Consider the following 21,665-nt stretch of genomic DNA (forward strand, 5'->3'; position numbering starts at 1 on the left):
CACTTGCTAAATCGCTCACATTCCTTGCGTTCACGGGGTCGGTCGTCTTCGCTTTTCTTCCGCTGCCAGCTTGCCGCTGGGTCGACTGGGTCGTCTAGGTCTCCTTGAATGATTTTACCACACGGGACACGGTCGAATTGCCGATTCCAAGCTGTTTCGCGATCCACTTGTGGGACTGGCGTGGATTTTCCACGACCGCTCCCACAATTTTTTGTCGACGCACTTCTTGCTTGGAAGCCAGCTCGATAACCACTTGTCAGATTGTGACGAGATTTTGCACATTTAAACATTACACTCTTGAAACAACTTATGGTCCCGGAACCGCTTAGTCCCAGAAGGGAACCAGCCTAAGCCCCGAGCTGATGCTCTGAAGCCAACGGCAGCTCCTGGGGTGGGCGCTCAATGCCTCTTTAAGTTCCGGTCCCAGGGCGTTTTTGCGTGGGGAAGCTTTCGGATTGTGGGGAAGTCCTATCCAACTATAAAAGTAGAATTTATCTTACATTTATTTGTTATGCGAACCAATATACCACTCAGCTCTCTCGTTCACTACCACATTTCCGTTCCAATTACTGCAGTCGACTTCACTCATCACCCACAACCGTTATCGGTGCTACCATTCGCAATTCAAATTGGAAGTTTGCTGAACAAATGGTGTCCTACGTTCCCACACAAAATAAAAAACAAAATGTTACCATTTAGGATGGTAACACTCTAAACTAGTTTTACTCAAAATTTCATAATTTTTTACCCATATAGTAATATACAAAAGAAAGTGTTGCATTTTTTCGAGTACAATCTTTAGTATGTTTTGAGTCAGTCCGACAACAGATGTGACGAAGGAAGCTCGACACACTGTTAGACACTATTGAAGGTCGACTTAAATAACTCGTTACAATATCAAAATCCCTAGAACTATTCCACAGCCGCAGTCAGTTTATGAGCAACAAGAGGGACGCACATTTTTGCCTGTGGACTTGGAGACATACTTCAAGTCCCCGCGTACATCGTACGGGCTAGGCAAAAATGTGCGTCTATCTTGAAAACTGTCGCTTTAATGGCCCTTCGCTCATTTTCAACTTCTATTCAATTTTCATACTGCCGTACTCTAACGGAACTATCCACCTACCCTCTTCTAAAGATCATTCTCTAGCTAATAAATCATCACACTAAAGCTTCATGTTAGCATTTCCAACCAACTCTGAAAATCGTTAACTTCGCGTATGAAGTAACATTAAAAAAACACTTTGGATCAAAATCCCTTCCAAATGGAAGGATACCAGCAAAGATGTTCAGATGGACAAGGCCTATTAAATGGAAGACAGTTCAGTTGAGCGGCACAATTTGGCTACGTATTGTTTGCATTAAATTAACATCTCCATTAGATAGAAAATCAAGAAGAAAAAAAAACTCAAAAACATGTTATCACGAGGGGACTTATGTAGGAGAATGAATGTTTCATTGGAGTTCACGATGATAGTTTCTATAAAATTTATTGATCGTTTATGTATAACTAACACTATTTTTACCAACAATAGATAACAAAAGATAACAATTATAGATATTCTTCGAGGCTGTTTGCGGATTCTTTCGACTTAGGGTAATAGAGGAACGCAAAGACCCAGTGGTATCGAATCTCTGCCAGTGGATGAGCAGATAGCAGCCCTTTTGGTGCGATGGATTGTGGTAGGTTTTGAGCTTATGATATTATAACTACGGAAATTTTTTAAAATTCGTTCTTGCATCTTAACATTTACAAACAAAAAATGATACGCCTCTGACCGAGCAGCTCACGAGATATGTTGTTCTCAACGGCCTATTGATCCACACATCATCACGTGACCTGTGACAGATCGTCACTTCAAGCGCTGGATACCTTATTAAAAATCTTCTGTGTTTTTGGAATACCAGTTCCTGTCACTTTGCGGAAGTTTATTGAATTTTTTTAAAATAATTTCATTTAAATTTAAGATCAGTCGTCTGATTTCTTCCATCTTAGAATCACCTACTGTCGAAATAAGTGTTGAAGAATGTTACAATTAAGCGAGCAATTGAGAACATTTTGTTTGATTTATTGTTTTTTTTTTGCTTCGTGTAATAAAATTTGATCGGAACACCTACATTAATTTTTAATTATAACTATTATATAACTAGAAAGATTGTTATATCAACGAGGAAAAATAACCAGGCACCTCCATTCTCCATTTGAAAAACTGGGTATTTTGTCATCCTTTTTACGGTAAACACGATTTAAGAAAATGGGTAATAATACACCCATTTATTGACAGACCTCCCACTTTTAGCGAAAATGGATATTTTTTACCCATTAATGGGTTTTCGCGAAACACCGTGTATAGGCGATTAACGTCTTTTATAATATCCGAGAGTAATAATACTCCGAGAGTGAGTCACTTTTATTCATTCGTGTGGAGAAATTTCTAAAAGCGTAGGTTACTTATGCGCTGAGTGACCACAATTTGAACATTTAAATTTCTTAGGATCTTCTTTTGTGTGAGAGCAGGCATGTAGCAATTTTTTGTTCCGTGACCCCATAACAATCATTAGAAATCCCGTTGCGCAAATCGCCAGGACGGGATTTCATTTTCATTTTGATTACTTGGACTGGCTGAACTCCAAGTAATTTTGTTAATTAATCTTTGATCTCATCCAGGGATTCACTACTCGGCAGACCTTTCAAGACAACCTTGAATAGACGTTCAGTTTTGGTGCCGCATATGAAACATTTGTGATGCTTCTCAATAAGATACTTGAGAAGACGTTTGGATCCATGCAAGGCTTCAGCTAATACACGGCATTCACCCTGACGGCCAATTCGAAGTTCAAAAGTTCCTTGCGAAGAGCATGGAAATTGGAATTTATTATCACAATAGGGGGACCTTTTCCATCTTGGCATTGAGTTTGGAATGTTTCATTGAGTTTTTTTTTCTTGATGATGGATCATTCTCATCATCCGTGAGTATATCAAATTGATTGCTCAAATAAATGTCATCAGACAGGGGATGATTGCCCGTTTCATCTTCGTTTAGGTGAGATGGCGGCAGAAGAAAGTTTCTCCGGATCGACTTCCAAGCAGAACACTATAATAATGCAAATGATCGAAAAGGAATTTTCAAAATCGATAGCCAAGCAAGATTACCACGGTAGGGTCCACACAAGTATTTTCATGCAGATTACCATAAGAATCCGAAGAAACCAAGAATAATTTTCCAAGTTGATGTCCAAGCCAGGGCTCTACAAATTAGAAGCTTGAACACAGCGCATGGAAAGCAGACTACTGCACACTTAGAAATACCTTATCTTACACGTGACGGAATCCATCTTTGACATTAAAGATGAGACGTAAACAAATATTTCATGTAAAATTAAGTGCTCCGAGACTGAAAAGGTCGAAAGTACGTTTGATTGAGCTGAATTTCGCATTTAATATGACTCCATTTTATGTCAAAATTGACGTCATATATGTCAGTCTCAGAGCACCTAAATTTACATTAATTTTTCTAAGTGTGTGGTTATAAATGCCCCAAGATATCGGAGCATTGTCACTACTACTTTTTTAAAACTGTCTAGTGTAGTCAGGATCCGTATTTTTAATATCGTATGGGTTTCTGAACAATACCTTGGTTTTGGTTGTGTTGATTTGAAGGCCCACAGATGCCAGCAGTGGCTCCATTAATTCTATTAGTTTTTCAACATCCGCCTCATTCTCGCAGAGAACCAAAATGTCATCCGTAGCATCATGTGCCCAATGTGTTCAAAATTCATCTCTGGGGCATCCTTGTTTGATTCCCTTTCCTTTAGTGGTGCCGGTGGTGTAGTGGTAAGCGTGATTACCTCTCACCCCAGCAGGACTGGGTTCAATTCCAGTCGGCGCCGCCGGGATGTTCTGAGGCATAACATCTCTGATCACGCCTTCCTTCGGAAGGGAAATAAAGCCGTTGGTCCCCGGTTCATGAGTTGATGAGTCGATAGGTAGGATCCAGGTGTGGGAGCTGCCTTCCTGGCGTCGGTAGCATTGGTGCTCAGCACGGAAAACAAGATCGACGGATAGTTGGGGTCCGTTGTCCATACCACTGCAGCGATGTCAATTCTACCAAACACGCTTCTTCGATTCTATTGATCAATGCGGCGGACACTCCCATTTGTTGTAAAATTGGCACCAGTTTTGAAATCTCAATTGTGTCGAATGCTTGCTTCAAGTCAATTGACATCAAAATAGTGGTACAACCTTTTCTCCATCTTTCGTCTAGAATCCTCCTCAATACGAAGATTTGATCTGAAGCACTTCGGGATTCCTGAAATGCCATCTGATACGATAGAATTGTTGGTAGTTGATCTCTCAAACGGTTGAGTAGTATACAGGCATATATTTTGTATGCTACGTTGCATAGCGTTATACACCTGTAGTCGTCTACTTTTTGCGGGTTGTCGACTTTGGGAATGAGAGCTTGTAGAGTAGATGTCTTCGGGACAATATTTTCTTCCAATGCCTTTTTAATTATTATCAGTGGTGATTTACTTAAATTTTCGGTGCCGTATTTGAAGAGTTCTGCAGGTAGTCCATCCGTTCCAGGAGTCACATTGTTTTTCATACGTTTAAGAATATTATCAATCTCCAATCGCGTTGGTACCGGGCCAGCATTGCTTCCTTCCTCATTAAGACGCGTGAATTCTTTGTTTCCGCGTTCAGCGTTTCTCACCTTCTCTTCCCATTTTTGGATGTTTATATATCTCCTTTTCTTTGACTTAACACCTCTTTTCTGTGCCTTTATGAACCTAAACGTGCGGGTCATTTGTTGAAGAGGTATAGTATCTTGGATGTCTTCTAGATAGGATTTAACCTTTGCTTCGAAATGCTCTGCTTCTGCATCATCTTTGAGCTTTCTCGCATTAGCTCTTTCTCTTTTGAGATGTCCAGTGTTACGGTCCTCCAGAAGTTTTTGTCTAGCCAAGAAATATCTTTTTGAGCCAGCCACTCTTCTCGGCGTTTGGGGGGATGTTTTCGGTCTTGTTGTTGTCGAGGCTGCTGTATTCAGCGCTTTTGACATTTTTCCCATCTTAAATCTATTGTGTCATTCTCGTTTTCATTGATTGCTCTTAACCGCTGATCCAGTACGATTTGGAATCTATGGCAATCCTCATCAGACTTAAGACAAAAGTCAAGGTTCAATTTTTTAGTAGAATGAGGGGCACTCCTCAGTTGCTTCTCGCTATTACTCTCCTCTGACTCTTCATTTTAAGCACGCATTCCAACAGTTTGTGGTCACTATTTAATGTGGGTGGAAAATGCTTTGACGTCTGGTCAGAATGTGGTCTATTTGAGTGCTTGTTCTACGATTGGCCCATATGTAACTGACCGATTCTGATTTGCTCAACGATACGTAGTTTCTTAATTTGAGATAATGCAGCATTGTTTTAAGCTCTATCCCATTTGCATTGCAATCATTGCGAAACAAGTTTCGTCCCATATACTAACGGTCATCCTCTGTCAAATCATTTTTCCCCAGAGGATGTCAGCTGCTATTATAATACGGCTTCTTAGACTTTCAGAAAGCCCAGATACGTAATTTGTAAGAATTTCAAATTCGTTGTTCTCCGTAACTTCCACGCCTCTTATGTATGTGGAACTGAAGATGATGAGTTCTTTGAACACTTTGCATAGAAATGAGCACGAATTGTTGCTTATTTTTCTGAAGCAAAGCTGTTCCTACAAGTTCTTATTAATAAGAACTGCTGTTTCTCCTCCTACGCGGCCTCTTAATACGGATTGGTTGTTTACATTGAACCAATGATAATATTGTGTATCGATTGTGCATGCTGTCATCATTGTTTCTTGTAGGGCAATTATCGCACATCATTTTTGAAAGAAGCATAAATCCAGCGCTTCTTGCTTCTCCCTATCGGAACAGCCTCTTACATTCCAGCTTGATATCTTCAATTCTGTTCACTCCGTAAAAGCTAATTGTGTTTGTTGCGGCTCGATCGATGATGTCGTTGTCCTCATGCTTATTTGGGATTAGTTGTGCATATTGTTTCTTTGCCTTCGGTAATAGTCGGTATTCATGTTCAGAATTGTTTGGCAACATGTCGTAGTTGTTATTCAGAATCAGCCGCTTTGACAAAAGCATTGAATTCGTTAAAAAAGAATGAAGTAGTGCTATCATTATTATTCCATGACACAAAATGTCCAAAACTAACTGTAAAAGGCACGTTCTACTTAAAAATATAAATACGAAATAAGTCACGGAGTCATTCAGACGCCGCATTTCATAATTTAACGTTCTTTTGTTTGTGGTAGCATCAATAAGATCGTAAATATTACATATCAAGACCAACAATTGAAATGGTCTTAACTCAATTTTGTAAACAAACCTTGTAAGACCCTTTTCTCGCGAACCTTCATTCGCAAACCTTAACCACAATCGGGTAGAGGAGAATTTTCCCTGCCTGTTAATTATGTTGGTCTACCTTTGCAGACTTCGTTTCGCGAGAAAATGGGCTTACAAGGTTTGTTTACAAAATGGAGTTAATGCAATTTCAATTGTTGGTCTTAATATAATGCATTGTTAACAAACTTTTTCAACTCTAAATCTTCTTCTCCCAGGGGGCGACCCCGGCGTAGTGGTTAACATCCATACCTCTCACGCCAAAGTCGCGAGTTGAAATCTCACCCCCGGACAAGTCACGAATGACCCAAGAGTGTTAAAGTGACTATAATAAAAAAAAAGAAAAAAGAAGAAATCTTCTTCTCCGATCGCAAAACGTGCTTCACTTACTTTATTAGCCAGTGCCGTTAGAGCACTTGAGTAGAAATATAAACTGTTACATATTCTTATCGCAAAACAATACCTGGGTCAGAGCAGTACGGCAATACGTGACACAATTCCAACGTCTTCTCGGCGCTAACACGCTTTCAATATGTTCTGCAGGCCACGTCAACCAGCACTCTGGTCTCGTATTCAAACGCGACAGAACTCCACACCTGACATACGGCGGCAGCAAGCATAGTAATTAATCAGATTTCTTCACACCAGCTCAAAACCTAAGAGGAAGAGGTGACAATTGGCTTCTTCCTCTTTTATTTCTATCTCTATCTATCTCTATCTTACGCACATGAAATCGGTCAAACAGGAGCTGGTTTACGTTTGACAGAAAAGTGGTTCATTTTCGCCCCCTCTTCTCTTAGCTCAAAACCTATCTGGCGTCGTTGACCGGTCGGATGACAACGCAGCAAGACAGCAGCGCAAGTAAATCCTCCTGACATTCAAATTTGGCTTCCCCTCTCGTCGGTGACAGCCGCCAGCCAGAATCCAAAAAATCCTAATGTTCGTGCCGTATTTCTTTTTAAATAATATTCCATAGTTTCCTTCGCTTATCTTGTGATTACATGTAAAATAATTCTTCAAATTTATTATACAATATTGTGTTATTCATCATTGATTGCCCTTCCAATCGGAGATGGCGTCGAGTGAACAAAGTCGCGAGTGTTTCGAGTTTTCGTGTGTGAAATATCCGTAAAATCGGTCAATTTTCACGGTGAAAGGACTGAGATTCGAAAGATTACGCGGCGGGAGTGCGTTTGAGCTAGGAGATTAATGCAGACCGGTGTTGATTAGAACGAAAAAAAGGAATTTATTCGAGCTCCAAAAGTTGTGCATAACCTAAAAATAGCAAGAACAGAAAAAGAACTGATTCGAAGAAAAACGACGGCGTTGAATCGGGTTTATCCGCTTGTCGTAAAGCGTGTGGAGGCAAATAGTGCGTTTTTCGTCGCCGGGAATTAGAATACGGATCGGTCTATTCGTCGGACCCGCCACGCCGCTCGCGGGAAGGAAGTGAAGAATACACGTTGAAGAAGAAAAATTAGGTGTTGAACAAGCGAGTGGGCATACGCACATAGGGGCAGAATGAACCCCAAAGTGAATGCAACTACCAGCAACGTCATGCTAACGAGATCACAGTCCATGAGGACTGGCATAGGCACAACAGTACCACCAGGAACCTCCAGATTTGTACCAACGAAAAAACCAGCTGAGACAAATGTACGCAGCAAGGGAGCAGGAACCTCTGGTGTTGCTCAGCATACGAAGAAAACACAAGGATCGAACTCAAGTAACAACGGAACAAACGTTAATCAGGTCCATGACAGCAGCTCTGCTGAGGAAACAGCATCAGGAGCAGCACGTTCAGAAACGGTGTACTTGGAACCAATCGAATACGAAAAGCCAATACCAAAACATCCAGCCGAGCTAGGGAAAATTCTGCACGAGGCAGGCTTTCAAGGATGGAAGGAAATAACAAAGATCGGCAACTTCCGTTACAAGCTAAACCTAACCGCTGCACAAGGCTCGGCGGATTTGGCAAAAGAGGATTTTGCTAGAGCTAATCTGAGAGTATTCACGCCCAAGGCGCAAACACAGACGATATGTTTTGTACCGGGAGTGCCTCTGAGCTTTGATGCCGACGACCTGAAGCAGACGGAGGCAGCAGTACCAATCATCAAGGTGGAAAGAATCCGGCGGATGGGTCGAAACAGACAACTGTACGAGACGGAAAACCTGAAGGTGACAGTAGAAGGAACGCAGGTGCCGAGTCCGATCAAAATCTACGGGGTTAGCTTCAGAGCAGAACCATTCAAGTTCCCAGTGAAACAGTGCTGGAACTGCTGGTGGTTTGGGCATGTAAAGGCCAAATGTCGGAATCAAACCAAATGCCAAAGATGCGGCCAAGAACACGGTTCATCGGACGAAGAGTGCGGGCGGGACCCATGCTGCGTGAATTGTGGGGAGAGACACGAAGCGAAAAGCAAAATTTGTGCGGAAAGAACCAGAAGGACCAAAATCATCGACAAAATGCGGATCGACCGAGTACCATACGCGGAGGCGGAAAACGCTTATCCCAAGACCCAAAACCGGTTTGAGTTGCTGGAGGACGATAATGATTTCCCGGAAATAGAAGCCCACAATTCCAATAACAACGAACGCGAAAACACTGGAAATCATTCCGGTGCCGGAAACAGAGGATGGAGACAGGATCAAGGCAACGAGCGCAGGGCCAACGTAGGAGGGCAGCACAGTGGCCGTACGAAGTCATCCGAAGGTAGAAAGGAGCGGCAGCAGACCCACAAAGCAACGGATTTTGAAGCTTTTATTTCGGAGATGAGACAGGAGTTCATCCGCTTCTGCAGTGCCAGAGAATGGATCAAGCCCCTGCGCGAGCTGCGTGACAAACTAAGGAACAAACTACAAAAAGAACGAACAGAGGTGGAAACAGATCAAATCCTAATCGAGGTCAGCATGGACATAGAAGCGATACTGAACACAGAGATGAACAAAGAAACACAGCAAAACAGACGAACAACAACCGGTAATCATGGAATATAAAACCTTAACTCTATTGCAACACAACATACAAAGCATCAGGCCGACCGAAAAGCGCGAAGAGTTGTTCACATGCTTGACCTCGAACAACATAAGGATTGCCATACTACAAGAAATTTGGCTCAAAGAGGAGGAAACGTTCACTTTCAAGAATCATCAACTGGTATCTAAACGGAGGAAAGAAGGCTACGGAGGAGTAGGCGTACTAATACATAACGACTTGGACGTCCAGGAACTGGAATTGCCGGAATTCAGGAAGGTGGAAGCTGTAGGAGTCAAAATCAATCGAGGATTCGACCCGATAAATGTGTTTTCGGTGTACATCCCACCCGCAAGCGGAAGCAGCATTGAAACTACTGAAGACATAGCAGCACTGTTTGAGTTTCTAAAAGAACTGGAGGGAGAAACGATAGTTGGAGCGGACGTAAACGCACATCACCCAGCGTGGAGCCCAGATTTTCCGATGTGCAGCAGAGGAAGACTCATAAACGGAAAAATCGAAGAGTCTAACCTTATTCTCCTCAACGACGGTACACCAACGGTCATAACCGGAGTTGGAGGCAGACAATCGGCGATTGACATCACCTTGGCATCTCCGGGAGTAGCAAGAAAATCGACGTGGGAGGTAATGGAGGAAGAATTTGGGAGCGTCCACATGACCATCAGAGTAGGAATTACCAGCGAAATTCCAATCGTAAACGGCACGATTCGGAGGGTCAACAAGGAGCAACTGGTAGAATCCCTCAACAGCATCCGTCCACAATTCCTGTATTCGCCCGAGGAAATGGTGGAAATCTTCGAGGAGGCAGTAGAAAAATCGTCCTTTTGCGTCAAAAACAAAAAGGGCAACTATCTGAAACCGTGGTGGTCGGACGAAATCGCGAGCTTGTACGAGAGCAAACGAGATGCGCTGCGGAGATACAACGTGTCGAAAACAAGGTCCAACTACATTGCCCTTCAAAAGGAGAGAGCCCTATTCAAGAGGCATGTCAGGAGGGCCAAGCGACAACATGTGAGAGAGCTTATGGAAAAAATTGACGAATCGACGCCTTCTCGACAGCTCTGGAACATGATAAAGGGCATCGACACTTCACTGACAGGGAAGCACAGGAAAAAAACGGAGCTATCCAAGGAGGACGGAACGAAGTTTATGGAGTTCTATTTCGATGGGAAATTCCACACACTGCTGATGCCTGAAACAAGGACGGAAGGCATACTCGAAGGATACGAGAGGGCACTCCAGGACAGCGAGATCTTACAGGTCCTGAAAGGGAAAAAGAACCATTCAGCCCCAGGCTTGAATGGTATATCGTATGCAGTACTAAAGCAGCTAAACCCAGATATGCAGGAAAAAATATGCGAGATGTTAAGCAAAGTTTTCGTGTCGGAGAAAATTCCAGAAAAATGGAGACTGACGGAAATTCGCCCGATCCCTAAGAAAACGGGAAACACCAACCAACCCAACTGCATGCGACCAATTGCACTCATCAACGTGGAACTCAAGCTGATCAACGCAGCGGTCAAAAATCGCCTGGCGGAAATAGTAGAAATTAAAAACCTTATTCCACCCCTATCTTTCGGTTTCCGGAAACATGTGTCAGCATCCACCTGCGTAGCGTACGTAGTCAACAGGATCTATGAAGCAAAGGAGCAGAAAAAGGAAGTGTTAGTCACCTTCCTGGACGTGAGCAAGGCGTATGACACAGTGGTTTCCAAAACGCTGCTTAACACGTTGGGGAAATTGGGAATCCCTAGCAAGATCGTCTCGTGGCTGCACGAGTACCTACGAAGCCGGATCATGATCCTGAAGACCGACGAACAGCAAGTAGAAGTAGAGGTGTCAGAGGGACTACCACAAGGGTGCCCCCTCTCCCCGATACTTTTCAATCTGTACACGGCAGAACTGCACGAACTGTCGACGGAGAAAGGAGAACTAGTTCAGTTCGCTGACGACTTTGCCCTGGTCGTGACAGCCGACACGCTTGAGGAGGCAGTTGAGATCACCTCCGGTCTCGTACAGCAGATGTACACAAGGCTCGACCAATTAAACCTGAAGGTTTGCACCCAGAAGTCAGCAGCGATCCCGTTCACAAGGAAGAACACGGACAAGCTCAGGATATCGGTCAAAGGTGAGCAAATCGAGTTAGTCAACACGCACCAATACCTTGGATACACCCTGGACAGAGAACTCCGGCACAGGAAGCACATCGAAAACATCAGAGACAAAGCAGGCAAGAAACTAGGATTGATGAAGATACTCTCCAAGAAAACAAGTGGTGCAAACCCGGAGACGTTGATAAAAATTGGGAACGCCATAATAAGAAGCCGCATGGAGTACGGAGCAGCGGTGTTTGGCAACGCTGCAAAAACCAATTTGGACAAGCTGCAAGTCGTTCAGAACGCGTACATAAGGCAAGCGATGCGGTACCTACCGAGCACTCCGGTGCACGTCATGCTAGCGGAGTCAGGACAATTACCGATGATGTTGAGAATAGAAGCGCTAACGAAGAGGGAACTAGTAAGAACGACATACTTCAGAACCCCTATCATGAAGTTTGTCAGCGACGCGCTGTGCAAAGAAATGGGCAACGGTTCGTACCTAACGGAAACGGCGGACAAGCACGTGGACTTGCTGTATCAAGTACACCCCTCAGATAAGGAACTCCCAAGGAAGAAGAGAATGCGGTACTTCAGAAGTTCAGACCTTTTCATGACTGTACGCCTTAACCTAGGAGGAAAGAACGTCAAGAAGGACAACGTCAGCGAGGAATCATGGAGAAGAATATACAGGGAAGAAGAAAACACAACGTACAAAAATTATGAGAGGATTTTCACGGACGGATCAAAATCGGAAGCTGGAGTAGCATTCGCGGTATATGACGACAACAGGAAACGTAAAGCAGCCGAAAGCATTAACAGCAACTTTACCATCACCAACGCGGAACTTCTAGCGATTCTCCAGGCGGTGGAAACAGCAAAGAAGGAAAACTACAAAAAAGCGGTGATTTTCACGGACTCGAGGAGCGCGTGCGAGATGCTCCTAAACGAGGACATCATCGCAAACAACTATATCGCTTGGGAAATCTACAAGGAGCTACAAGATACGAGAGAAAACACCATCAAAATCCAATGGATTCCAAGCCACGTTGGGATTAGAGGAAACGAAGTAGCAGATCAAGCAGCGAAGCAAAAAAGCAGGGAGAAACAGACATTCTTCAACGGACTCACCATGGCAGATGCGCTGAGACTCAGCAACCTGGATATTTGGGCAGACTGGAGCAGACGTTACAAGGAACAATCAAAAACCAAAGGATGTTGGCACTTCAACCTAATGGAAACACCAGGTAGGAAAATCTGGTCACACGAGCTGCAACTGAATCCGGACGAAGTAAAAACCTTGAACAGAATAAGAAGTGGTCATGCACTCACCAAATCCAAAAGAGCCACGTGGGGATGGGAGATAGACGACCAGTGTGATTGGTGCGAAGTAAAAGAAGACATCAAACACATCCTATATGACTGCCCAAAGTTCAATATTGAACGAAACAAGTACCCGATACTAGAATACATGAAGCCAATCGAACAAGTTCTAATCGAGCTTTGTGAAGAAGAACTCAAACAGATCACAAGATTCATCAAGGATACCAAAAGCCAAATTTAAATCAGGACAACACCATCAGCTAAAACCATGAACCAGAAACACGAAAATACGACACCAACGAACAAGCGAAGAAGATTGTGGCGAGATGGACCAACCTATGGTCTTAGCCTGTCGTAAAGACAAATCCAAAGAAAAAAAAAAAAATTTGGCTTCCCACGATAAATCCGTAAAAAATTGTCACACTCACGCACTGTACAACGCGACACTTCAAGACCAACAATTGAAATGGCCTTAACTCCATTTTGTAAGGCCATTTTCTCGAGAACCGAAACCTTCATTCGCAAAACCTAAACCACAATCTGGTAGAGGAGAATTTCCCCTACCTGTCTGTTTATTTAGTTTGCCTTTGCGGACTTCGGTTCCCGAGAAAATGGCCTTACAAGGTTTGTTTACAAAATGGAGCTAAGGCCATTTCAATTGTTGGTCGCATCTTTTTCACGCTTATCCACCAACCTCAATTCCTGGTAATCCACTAATTCTTTTTAATGCCCATTAGGCTAGTAACTGAGAATCTTCACTAATGCTGTTGAGCAGTTGACCACCAAAGCAATCTTACGATCTCACTTCTCTAGATCTTCACAGTCTTTTTACACAATCTTCGGAAGCTTCACTAATCCAGCAATCGAACATCAGCAAATTACCGATTTTTTTTTGTCTTGTGCTCTCTTCCTCATTCACTGTTCACGGCAATTTTCCAAGCAAAGTAACTCTCGGTTGAAGAGCGATATTACCTACCAGCAACCACCTAGACACTGGATGTTGGCCACATGCATCGCCAGCGACCAACTAATACGTGGAGTTGGCGTACGGTTATCACACATACCAACATATGCATTTCTATAACTTGAACATATGTATTCGTGCATAAATGTGGTTGGAGAGAATTGAGATTAATGTGTACATCGTTTTCAACTACACGGCAAGATAGAGCTGGAATTAGGGCGTAACAGCTTTTGTAAACAATGACTTCTTTCGATGATGTCTTGAAATTCAAGGCTCACCCACGCAAATCAACATCACCATTAGGTAGACTAAGACTTCCCCTACTCAACGGTAATGTTGGTTTGCGTGGGCGTACCTTGAATTCCTAGAAATCATCGAGAGAATTAATTGTTTACAAAAGCTGTTACGCCCTAATTCCAGCTCTATCTTGCCGTGTATTTTGAAAACGATGTACACATTAATCTCAAGAATAAAAATCAAGGCAAATGCTTCATGTATAGGTGAAAGCAAAACAGATCGTGAAATAAAAAAAGATTAAAAATCATTAAATCGTCTGCAAGCTCAGTTTCTAACCTTCACAGTGTAGTTCATATACAGAGAATGTGAGAAGATTGATCTTGCATTCATTGTAATGAATTTTAGTTTTGCGTGTACTACTACCAAAACACATCTAATCCCACCGCAATGTCAGCACTACAATAGGGTGCCACCGCATGTATCAGCGCAGCTAGTCCTTGCCCTACTGAAGTGCTGACAGATATCTTTCATTGAGAAAAAAAAATCATTTATTGGACAGAAAGGCGAGCCAAAGTACAGCGATATTTAGAATTAATTAATTCTGCACTTCAGTCAAAACCCCTGTCCAGCGGAATCTTGTCTTCGTCCGTCTTGAGTAACACTTTTCTGTGACTAATTGAATGCTTCACTCCGAGGCCAGTTCCCTAGCTAAAATGTATTTGTTTAGGACAAGTTTTCCAACTACGGCACCGCCCCTTACCATAACGCACCCCAATCATGTCTCATGGCACACCAACACGCCACAACAGGGGCCACAACCACATCCAAAATACCATCTCTAGTTCGAAAATAAAGCTGAATAGTTAAGTATGATACCAACGACAGTAAAGGTATTTTGACGTAGGACTACGTCTTTGATTTCTATATGGGGGTACACTTTGTGAAAACCGAAAATGGAACATGTAACAAATTAAGAAAGATTTTGAACGTTAATAACTCAGCTGCCCCTGGTATAATTTCAATAATTTTATCACCAATCGATCAGAAATATGGCTACGCATCGATAACAATGCTTTCGAATGTTGATTTTCAACAAGAAACTATTGAAAAACTGGTAAATGTCCAGCAGTGTCCAAAAGCGTCGAACTAACTAACAAATCCACCAATTACCTACATGCATATGCTGCTTCCCCAGCACAGTCGTCAGAGACTAGTAAGTAGACGAAACAAGTGGAAGTGGCTTCGCCTCCGATCCTCGAGCGCGTGCGAATAGGGAGGATGGAATTGCGTAATATTTTGCACACTCATCGCCATATTCAGAACCACACGAACGCGCAGTTAGCTACCTGTTATATAGACAATCAGCTCTGCCGGTACCATATTTTCTCACTTCTCATTGGTTACTGTGTATAGCCAATAGGAAGCGAGAAAATATGCCCCATTGGGCTGTCCCTTGTAGTTTTTTTTGTAATTTATTTTGATAATAATGAAATATTAATAGCAATGTTAGTTGTCACGCAATTGAAAAGTGCACCTTTTTTAGTAGTTTCCCTAAATTATTTGAATTATTTAGATTGTTCCTAGCTTTGTCCGTTTCAGAGTGAATTGCGGCAAAACCCGCCAGTATCACACCCAACGTTAGTGCCTATACATAAGCGTACTACGACGTGGCTTTTAAACAAAGGAGTAACAGGTGTGATACTATCACTTCAGGCTAGAACTTTGGTTCTCTCATACAATGGTTCATCAGAGAAAGGAAGCTCAGTAATCCTCATCGCATGCCTATGACGTATTCTGCCACAGGATAAGATTCCAACGTCCAGGTCACAAACTAGCCAAGGGGAGGGTATTGAGTGTTTGGTTGGTTTTAAGGATACTTTTGAAATCTCAATTTTAAATATACCGATATGGGGTTAAATTTGTCAACCCTATAAAGGACATTCGAGTTCCCTGAATCCAAATCAGATGCTACAATCCTTGATCGAAAGAGTATTTTTAACAGAAATTTCGAAAAAGATTTCTTAAAACGCACAGTTACACCTAAATGTAGGCAATTTCTTTAAAAATCACTGTAAATTTCACAGAGAATCATTGATTTCTCAAGATTGGAAACATTTTACTGTAATTTATTAAATAAATCAGAATCATTGGCACGTAAAATATCGCTTTCAAATTAATGACAACAATCGTTACAACCCTATGACGATTTGTTTGAATTCTGAAGTTAAATAAAAATTGTAATTTGTGCAGTTAAATCTACTTTTTTCTTATGAGAAACTTGTCAAAGATAGCATTGGACGCTAAAGATGAAATTCCATCAAGATTTCTCTTGATATCTATCACCACAAAATTTCAACAGAACAACTGAAAACGCATCCCATAATGATTAAAATCAACGCGGAGCTCAATTCCAGCCCCGGATTACGGTACGTCGATTTGAAAGGTGACACTTGATTTACCTTCTACCACAGCTTTGAAATGACTTCCCACTCAAATCTATAAACTACTCCGATGCAAACATGAAATTATGTTGTTATATGCATTCGTAAATTTATTGACGTTATCCGAAATCTGCATCAACACTTTCCTAACCATCCCCAACACGATACCAATTTTAATTGAAAATTAATTCCCCACACGATTGATCGTGATCGATTACCTGCCCATCATCGAGCTACTAGGCATAAACACAGAAAAGTGCTAAAATAGCAACATCAAAAAGGAGGATTTCCTTCACCTGAAATGCCCGGATCTCCTAAAAGTAATAGAAAAAAAGACACCCAACTAAAAACTTACACTCACTTCCTTCCACACCCAGCCCCACACGCCAGCCAGTTTCTTCGAATCCAACTTCGTGACACATGATTAACGGCTTGCAGATTGGAAAATTTATGGCCTCATATTGGAATTTAAAAATAGTTGAGCACGCGCTTAGCAAGTGTAGCTATATTGGGGGAATCAAACTCGCGTTCACACCGTTGTCGTTGCGGTTCGATTGGGCGGTGCTTGCTGATCCAAAATAGTCGCCCTTAATTGCACCCCTTAACAAGTTGATCGTATCACACTGCCATATGTCTGTTTAGGTTTTCCAATCGATGAATTAGGTTTTAATGGTGACATCTTTTAGAACAGTTAGTATTCATCTGGCAACACTGTTGCTTTTCAGAGAATAGTTGCATTTTCCCTTGGCATTCATTTATTTGAATATTTAAAAAAACGTATCGCTCGAGGCCTATTTGGAATGCACAACAACCTTACGGCGGACGCAACCAAGAAGATGATAAATTCTATTTCTGGGAGTCCATGACTTGCTTCTTACTCCTTGCTGCGAGTTTGAGAATACGTGACATTGAACTACATTGGAGTTCAAAATTGATGCGTCCCCTCTTTGACCAAGAGCGCGAACCTAGATTGTTTCTACAATCCCCTCTCTAGGCTAAAACTGGATCAGGAATGCAAGGTCGAACATTTTTGGATCGTATTTGCGTCATTTTCAGCACATCGTTAAACCGGTCTGAAGTGTCTAAACTTTCGCTTTCCCATGCAGGATCAGATGCAAATTTGCAATGTAAATATCCTTCGTTTAGATTACTGTTAATCGCTGTTTTTTTTCGTTAAATTTCCCTTCATTTCCAATTCGTTTGTGGGTTTTCCAGATCCAAACAGAAGTCTAGATTTTTTCTACCTCATCAATTTGACGCCAACCAGCGGCAGTTAAAGCAGTCAGAGTGGATGCATTAAACTGATGCACATTTCATTTAAATGTGAAGGAACGTATTTTAAATGTGAGAAAGCGTATCAAAACAGTTTGCAAGGGATAAGACAGAAGGAAAAAAAAATGAACGAGAGTCGATAGGAGCCGAACGGAGAACGTACTTACTCGATCAACAACGGCTTTGGCTGGGTGCGATATGCGTGAGCAAATGTAGCTACCTATAGAGCTCTTCTGCCAGCCTTGCGGCGTTTCGTTGGCCGGCTATGGACGAAGCGCACGTGCAGTTGTGATGGTTCACTGAAGCAGGTGGGCGTTCGGGTGGAAAATATATTTATCATTTATGCAGATTGACTCGGATGGCGCGTACCTGCAGGCAGGTGAGTTGATGTGTGATAGGCAGCGCGTATGCAGCGATCATCGACTCGATGCGGTTGAAATGATGATGATCGAACGTTTGGGAAATTTGAATTGCCTGGGATTGAATTCTTCGATGAGCATAATGATTTAGAAGAATTTCATCGGGTGGGTTGTAAATCTTGACGTATCACATCATTTGATAGTATTTCTTGTCCAGATAGTGTTTTACGTGAAAGTTTTATCAAAGTTACTTAATTGGCATTTTTGGCCGATCCTAAGTTCCACAAAGTTATGTCTTGTAGTCTCGGTTAGTGGCAGTTTATCTCCAGTTTATTATTATTATATCTATACATATTATTCTTTACCTAGTCTTGCCGCTTGGCTTCTGGAAATTGAGATCACCATAGACATCTTTGAACGCCCAAGTATTAGTGCAGAATTTTAGGCGCGCAAATGAATGAGTGCAAAAACGATCGTACATGTGAAACAACTAACTTTCTGAAATAGAAACAATGCACACTTCAAAACTGACCAACATCGTGACCAATAGTTTTAATGGTGTTTTTGCAGAAAACATATTTTTTAGTCCAGCGAATCTTTTCCAATGCACAAATCACATAAACATTACGTGAAAAAAATTCAAACATTTTGCTAAAAGTTTATGTTTTATGATTATGGATGTTACGCGCAAGCTCCTCGTATGCAAGTGAGTCACTACGATGACCAACGTCTCGCAGTTGACCGCGGTGACGTATAGATGACGGCCATGTCATGTCATGAAGACGTAGCGATGACAGCCTGATTAGGTGATAAGTTAATAGAAGTTTACATTTCATTAAGAGTGAATGATATTTCACGATTAGTTCTTTGTAAGGTTTTTCCGCGGGTTTTTCTCTATTTATATTTTGCTTCAAATTAACTTTATTATTTGAATTGCAGTATTTATACCTAAGCCAACTTCTAAACACAATATGTGTTCGCTTCACATTAAGCGGAGACTAAAATGTAAGTGGATTTGAACAACAACTATTGCTCTTAAAACTAACCTAATTAAAATTGCCGCTTGAACAACAGCTACTACAAATACAAAAAAAAGAGTTTTCCTATAAGAACTAAAGCGAGTTTATTATATTTATTGTGTCCATTTCATAAAAGTTGTCATTTTTTATAAGATAAATATAAAAATATTATAATTTGTTGTAGTTGTTGAAGATTTTAACAGATTTTTTCACTGTTTGACGATAATTTGCCATTTTTTTTTTTCAATGTGTATTATTTTTCTGATAAAGCAATTCAGTTTTCTACAACTTTGTCTTAGAAGTATTTTTGATAAGATGAGCCGTTTTCGTGCTATGATTTATTGAAGAATATCGAAAACGTCATTTGGAAAAATTAGGCGTGGGTCAAAGTGACCGAATTCCAGCAAAAACTTGGTTCATTGGTCCTCCACGAGCATAGTCCAGGTCCCGTGGCCGTAGAGGACCGCCGGTCTTATCAGCGTTGTTCCAACGTCGAAGTAGGTACAATGACTCACGGTTCTTTTAGCAGTTCGTGGTCTTTTATTGAACAATTCTTTAAAACTAGAAAAACAATAATCGTTAACAAAGATATTGTAGAGAGATATAATTTCCTTACAATTCCGGTGACCTTTCTAACTCAACTCTACTTCTAGTCGAATACGTTCGATTCACTTGGTATAGCTTTGATGGATGACATCGCATTAGGATTGCGATATTTTATAATTTATTTAGAATAAGTTTACTTACTATTTTAGCTAGTTTAAGCTAGTATGATTCAGCAAATACAGTAGATATAATATGTGTAGTTGATCATAACCTATACAGTATGCAAAAAAAGTTTATCCACCCCCCTACCAATTAACATTTCTTTTTGTTTTTCTGGTGAAAATCAGTTTAATTTTTTGAGTGTTCCTCCATGATTTATCAATTTATGTTTATTTATCACATTGCCATTGAAAATACGGCGTTTATATCTTTTCTTGAGATGTCATGTAATAAATTATGAAAAATGGTAAAAATTACGCAAAAAAAGTTTATCCACCCCCAAACGGATACTATGATTTAAGTGTGTTTTACAGAGTTTAGTGTGTATTCCGCAACTTTATCGAATGTAAATATTGTGTCTATCTGTCATTTAGTGCTCTGAAAGTTTTCGTGCTCAAAATTTCAGTTTTGTGTTCAAAATTGGAAGTTATTTGTTTCAAAATGCCCAAAAAAGACCAAATTTCGAGCAGTATCCGAAATTTGATTATTGAACATTACAAAACTGGCAAAAGCTACCGTGATATTGCCGATATTCACCCCTATTCTGTATTTCGTTTCGAACGAAATTCTCATACAAAAAATATTTTTTTTGTATGAGAATTTCGTTCGAAACGAAATACAGAATAGGGGTGATTGTCTAGATTCACAAAGATACGGTCGCTAGAATTGTGCAGATGTACAAAAAGCGTGGTTCTATCTCACCAGCTAAGCGATCGGGGCGTCCTTCAAAGACAACTGGCCGAATTGACAGAGCTATCGTGAAGAAGGCGGAGCTGGACCGGGGATTATGAGCTCCAACAATTGCGAAACAGATTAAAAGCGAGTTTTCCATTTAGCTGACATCACAATCCGTACGAAATCGTCTTCATGAGAAAAGTCTTAAGGGCAGAGTAGCTCTTAAGAAGCCATGGTTGTCCGCATAAAATTTTAAGAAAAGATTGAAGTGGGCCCAGGATCACATTTCATGGACCATGACGAGACAAAAGTAATGCTATTTGGGTCTGATGGTATCAATGGTGACCCAAATAGCATTACTTTCGTCTCGTCTGACCAGATCACCTTATTCCAGTCATCACTAGTCCATGAAATGTGGTCCTGGGCCCACTTCAATCTTTTTTTAAATTTTTTTGCGGAAAACCATGGCTTTTTAAGAGCTACTCTGCCCTTAAAACTTTTCTTATGAAGACGATTTCGTACGGATTGTGATGTCAGCTAAATGGAAAACTCGCTTTCAATCTGTTTCGCAATTTTCGGAGCTCATAGTCCCCGGTCCAGCTCCGCCTTCTTCACGATAGCTCTGTCAATTCGGCCAGTTGTCTTTGAAGGACGCCCCGATCGCTTAGCTGGTGAGATAGAAACACGCTTTTTGTACATCTGCACAATTCTAGCGACCGTATCTTTGTGAAGCTGGACAATATCGGCAATATCACGGTAGCTTTTGCGAGTTTTGTGATGTTCAATAATCAAATTTCGAATTCTGATCGAAATTTGATCTTTTTTAGGCATTTTGAAACAAATAACTTCCAATTTTGAACACAAAACTGAAATTTTGAGCACGAACACTTAAAGAGCACTAAATGACAGATAGACACAATATTTACATTCGATAAAGTTGCGGAATACACACTAAACTCTGTAAAACACACTTAAATCATAGTATCCGTTTGGGGGTGGATAAACTTTTTTTGCTCAATTTTTACCATTTTTCATAATTTATTACATGACATCTCAAGAAAAGATATAAACGCCGTATTTTCAATGGCAATGTGATAAATAAACATAAATTGATAAAT

At 41.2% G+C, this 21,665-nt stretch overlaps 1 protein-coding gene across 1 annotated transcript; it reads left to right on the forward strand.

The window, feature by feature from the left end:
- The first annotated feature begins 11,720 nt into the window (after positions 1 to 11,720).
- LOC135711482 (uncharacterized) lies at positions 11,721 to 13,056 on the forward strand. Its single transcript, XM_065234336.1, has one exon. It carries the CDS (start codon positions 11,725 to 11,727, stop codon positions 13,054 to 13,056), a length of 1,332 nt encoding a protein of 443 aa, XP_065090408.1. The 5' UTR covers positions 11,721 to 11,724.
- The last annotated feature ends 8,609 nt before the right edge of the window (positions 13,057 to 21,665 follow it).

The sequence above is a fragment of the Ochlerotatus camptorhynchus genome, unplaced genomic scaffold, assembly GCF_037179485.1.
Source record: "Ochlerotatus camptorhynchus isolate MF236.1 unplaced genomic scaffold, CSIRO-AGI_Acam_v1.1 ptg000433l, whole genome shotgun sequence".
NCBI lineage: Eukaryota > Metazoa > Arthropoda > Insecta > Diptera > Culicidae > Ochlerotatus > Ochlerotatus camptorhynchus.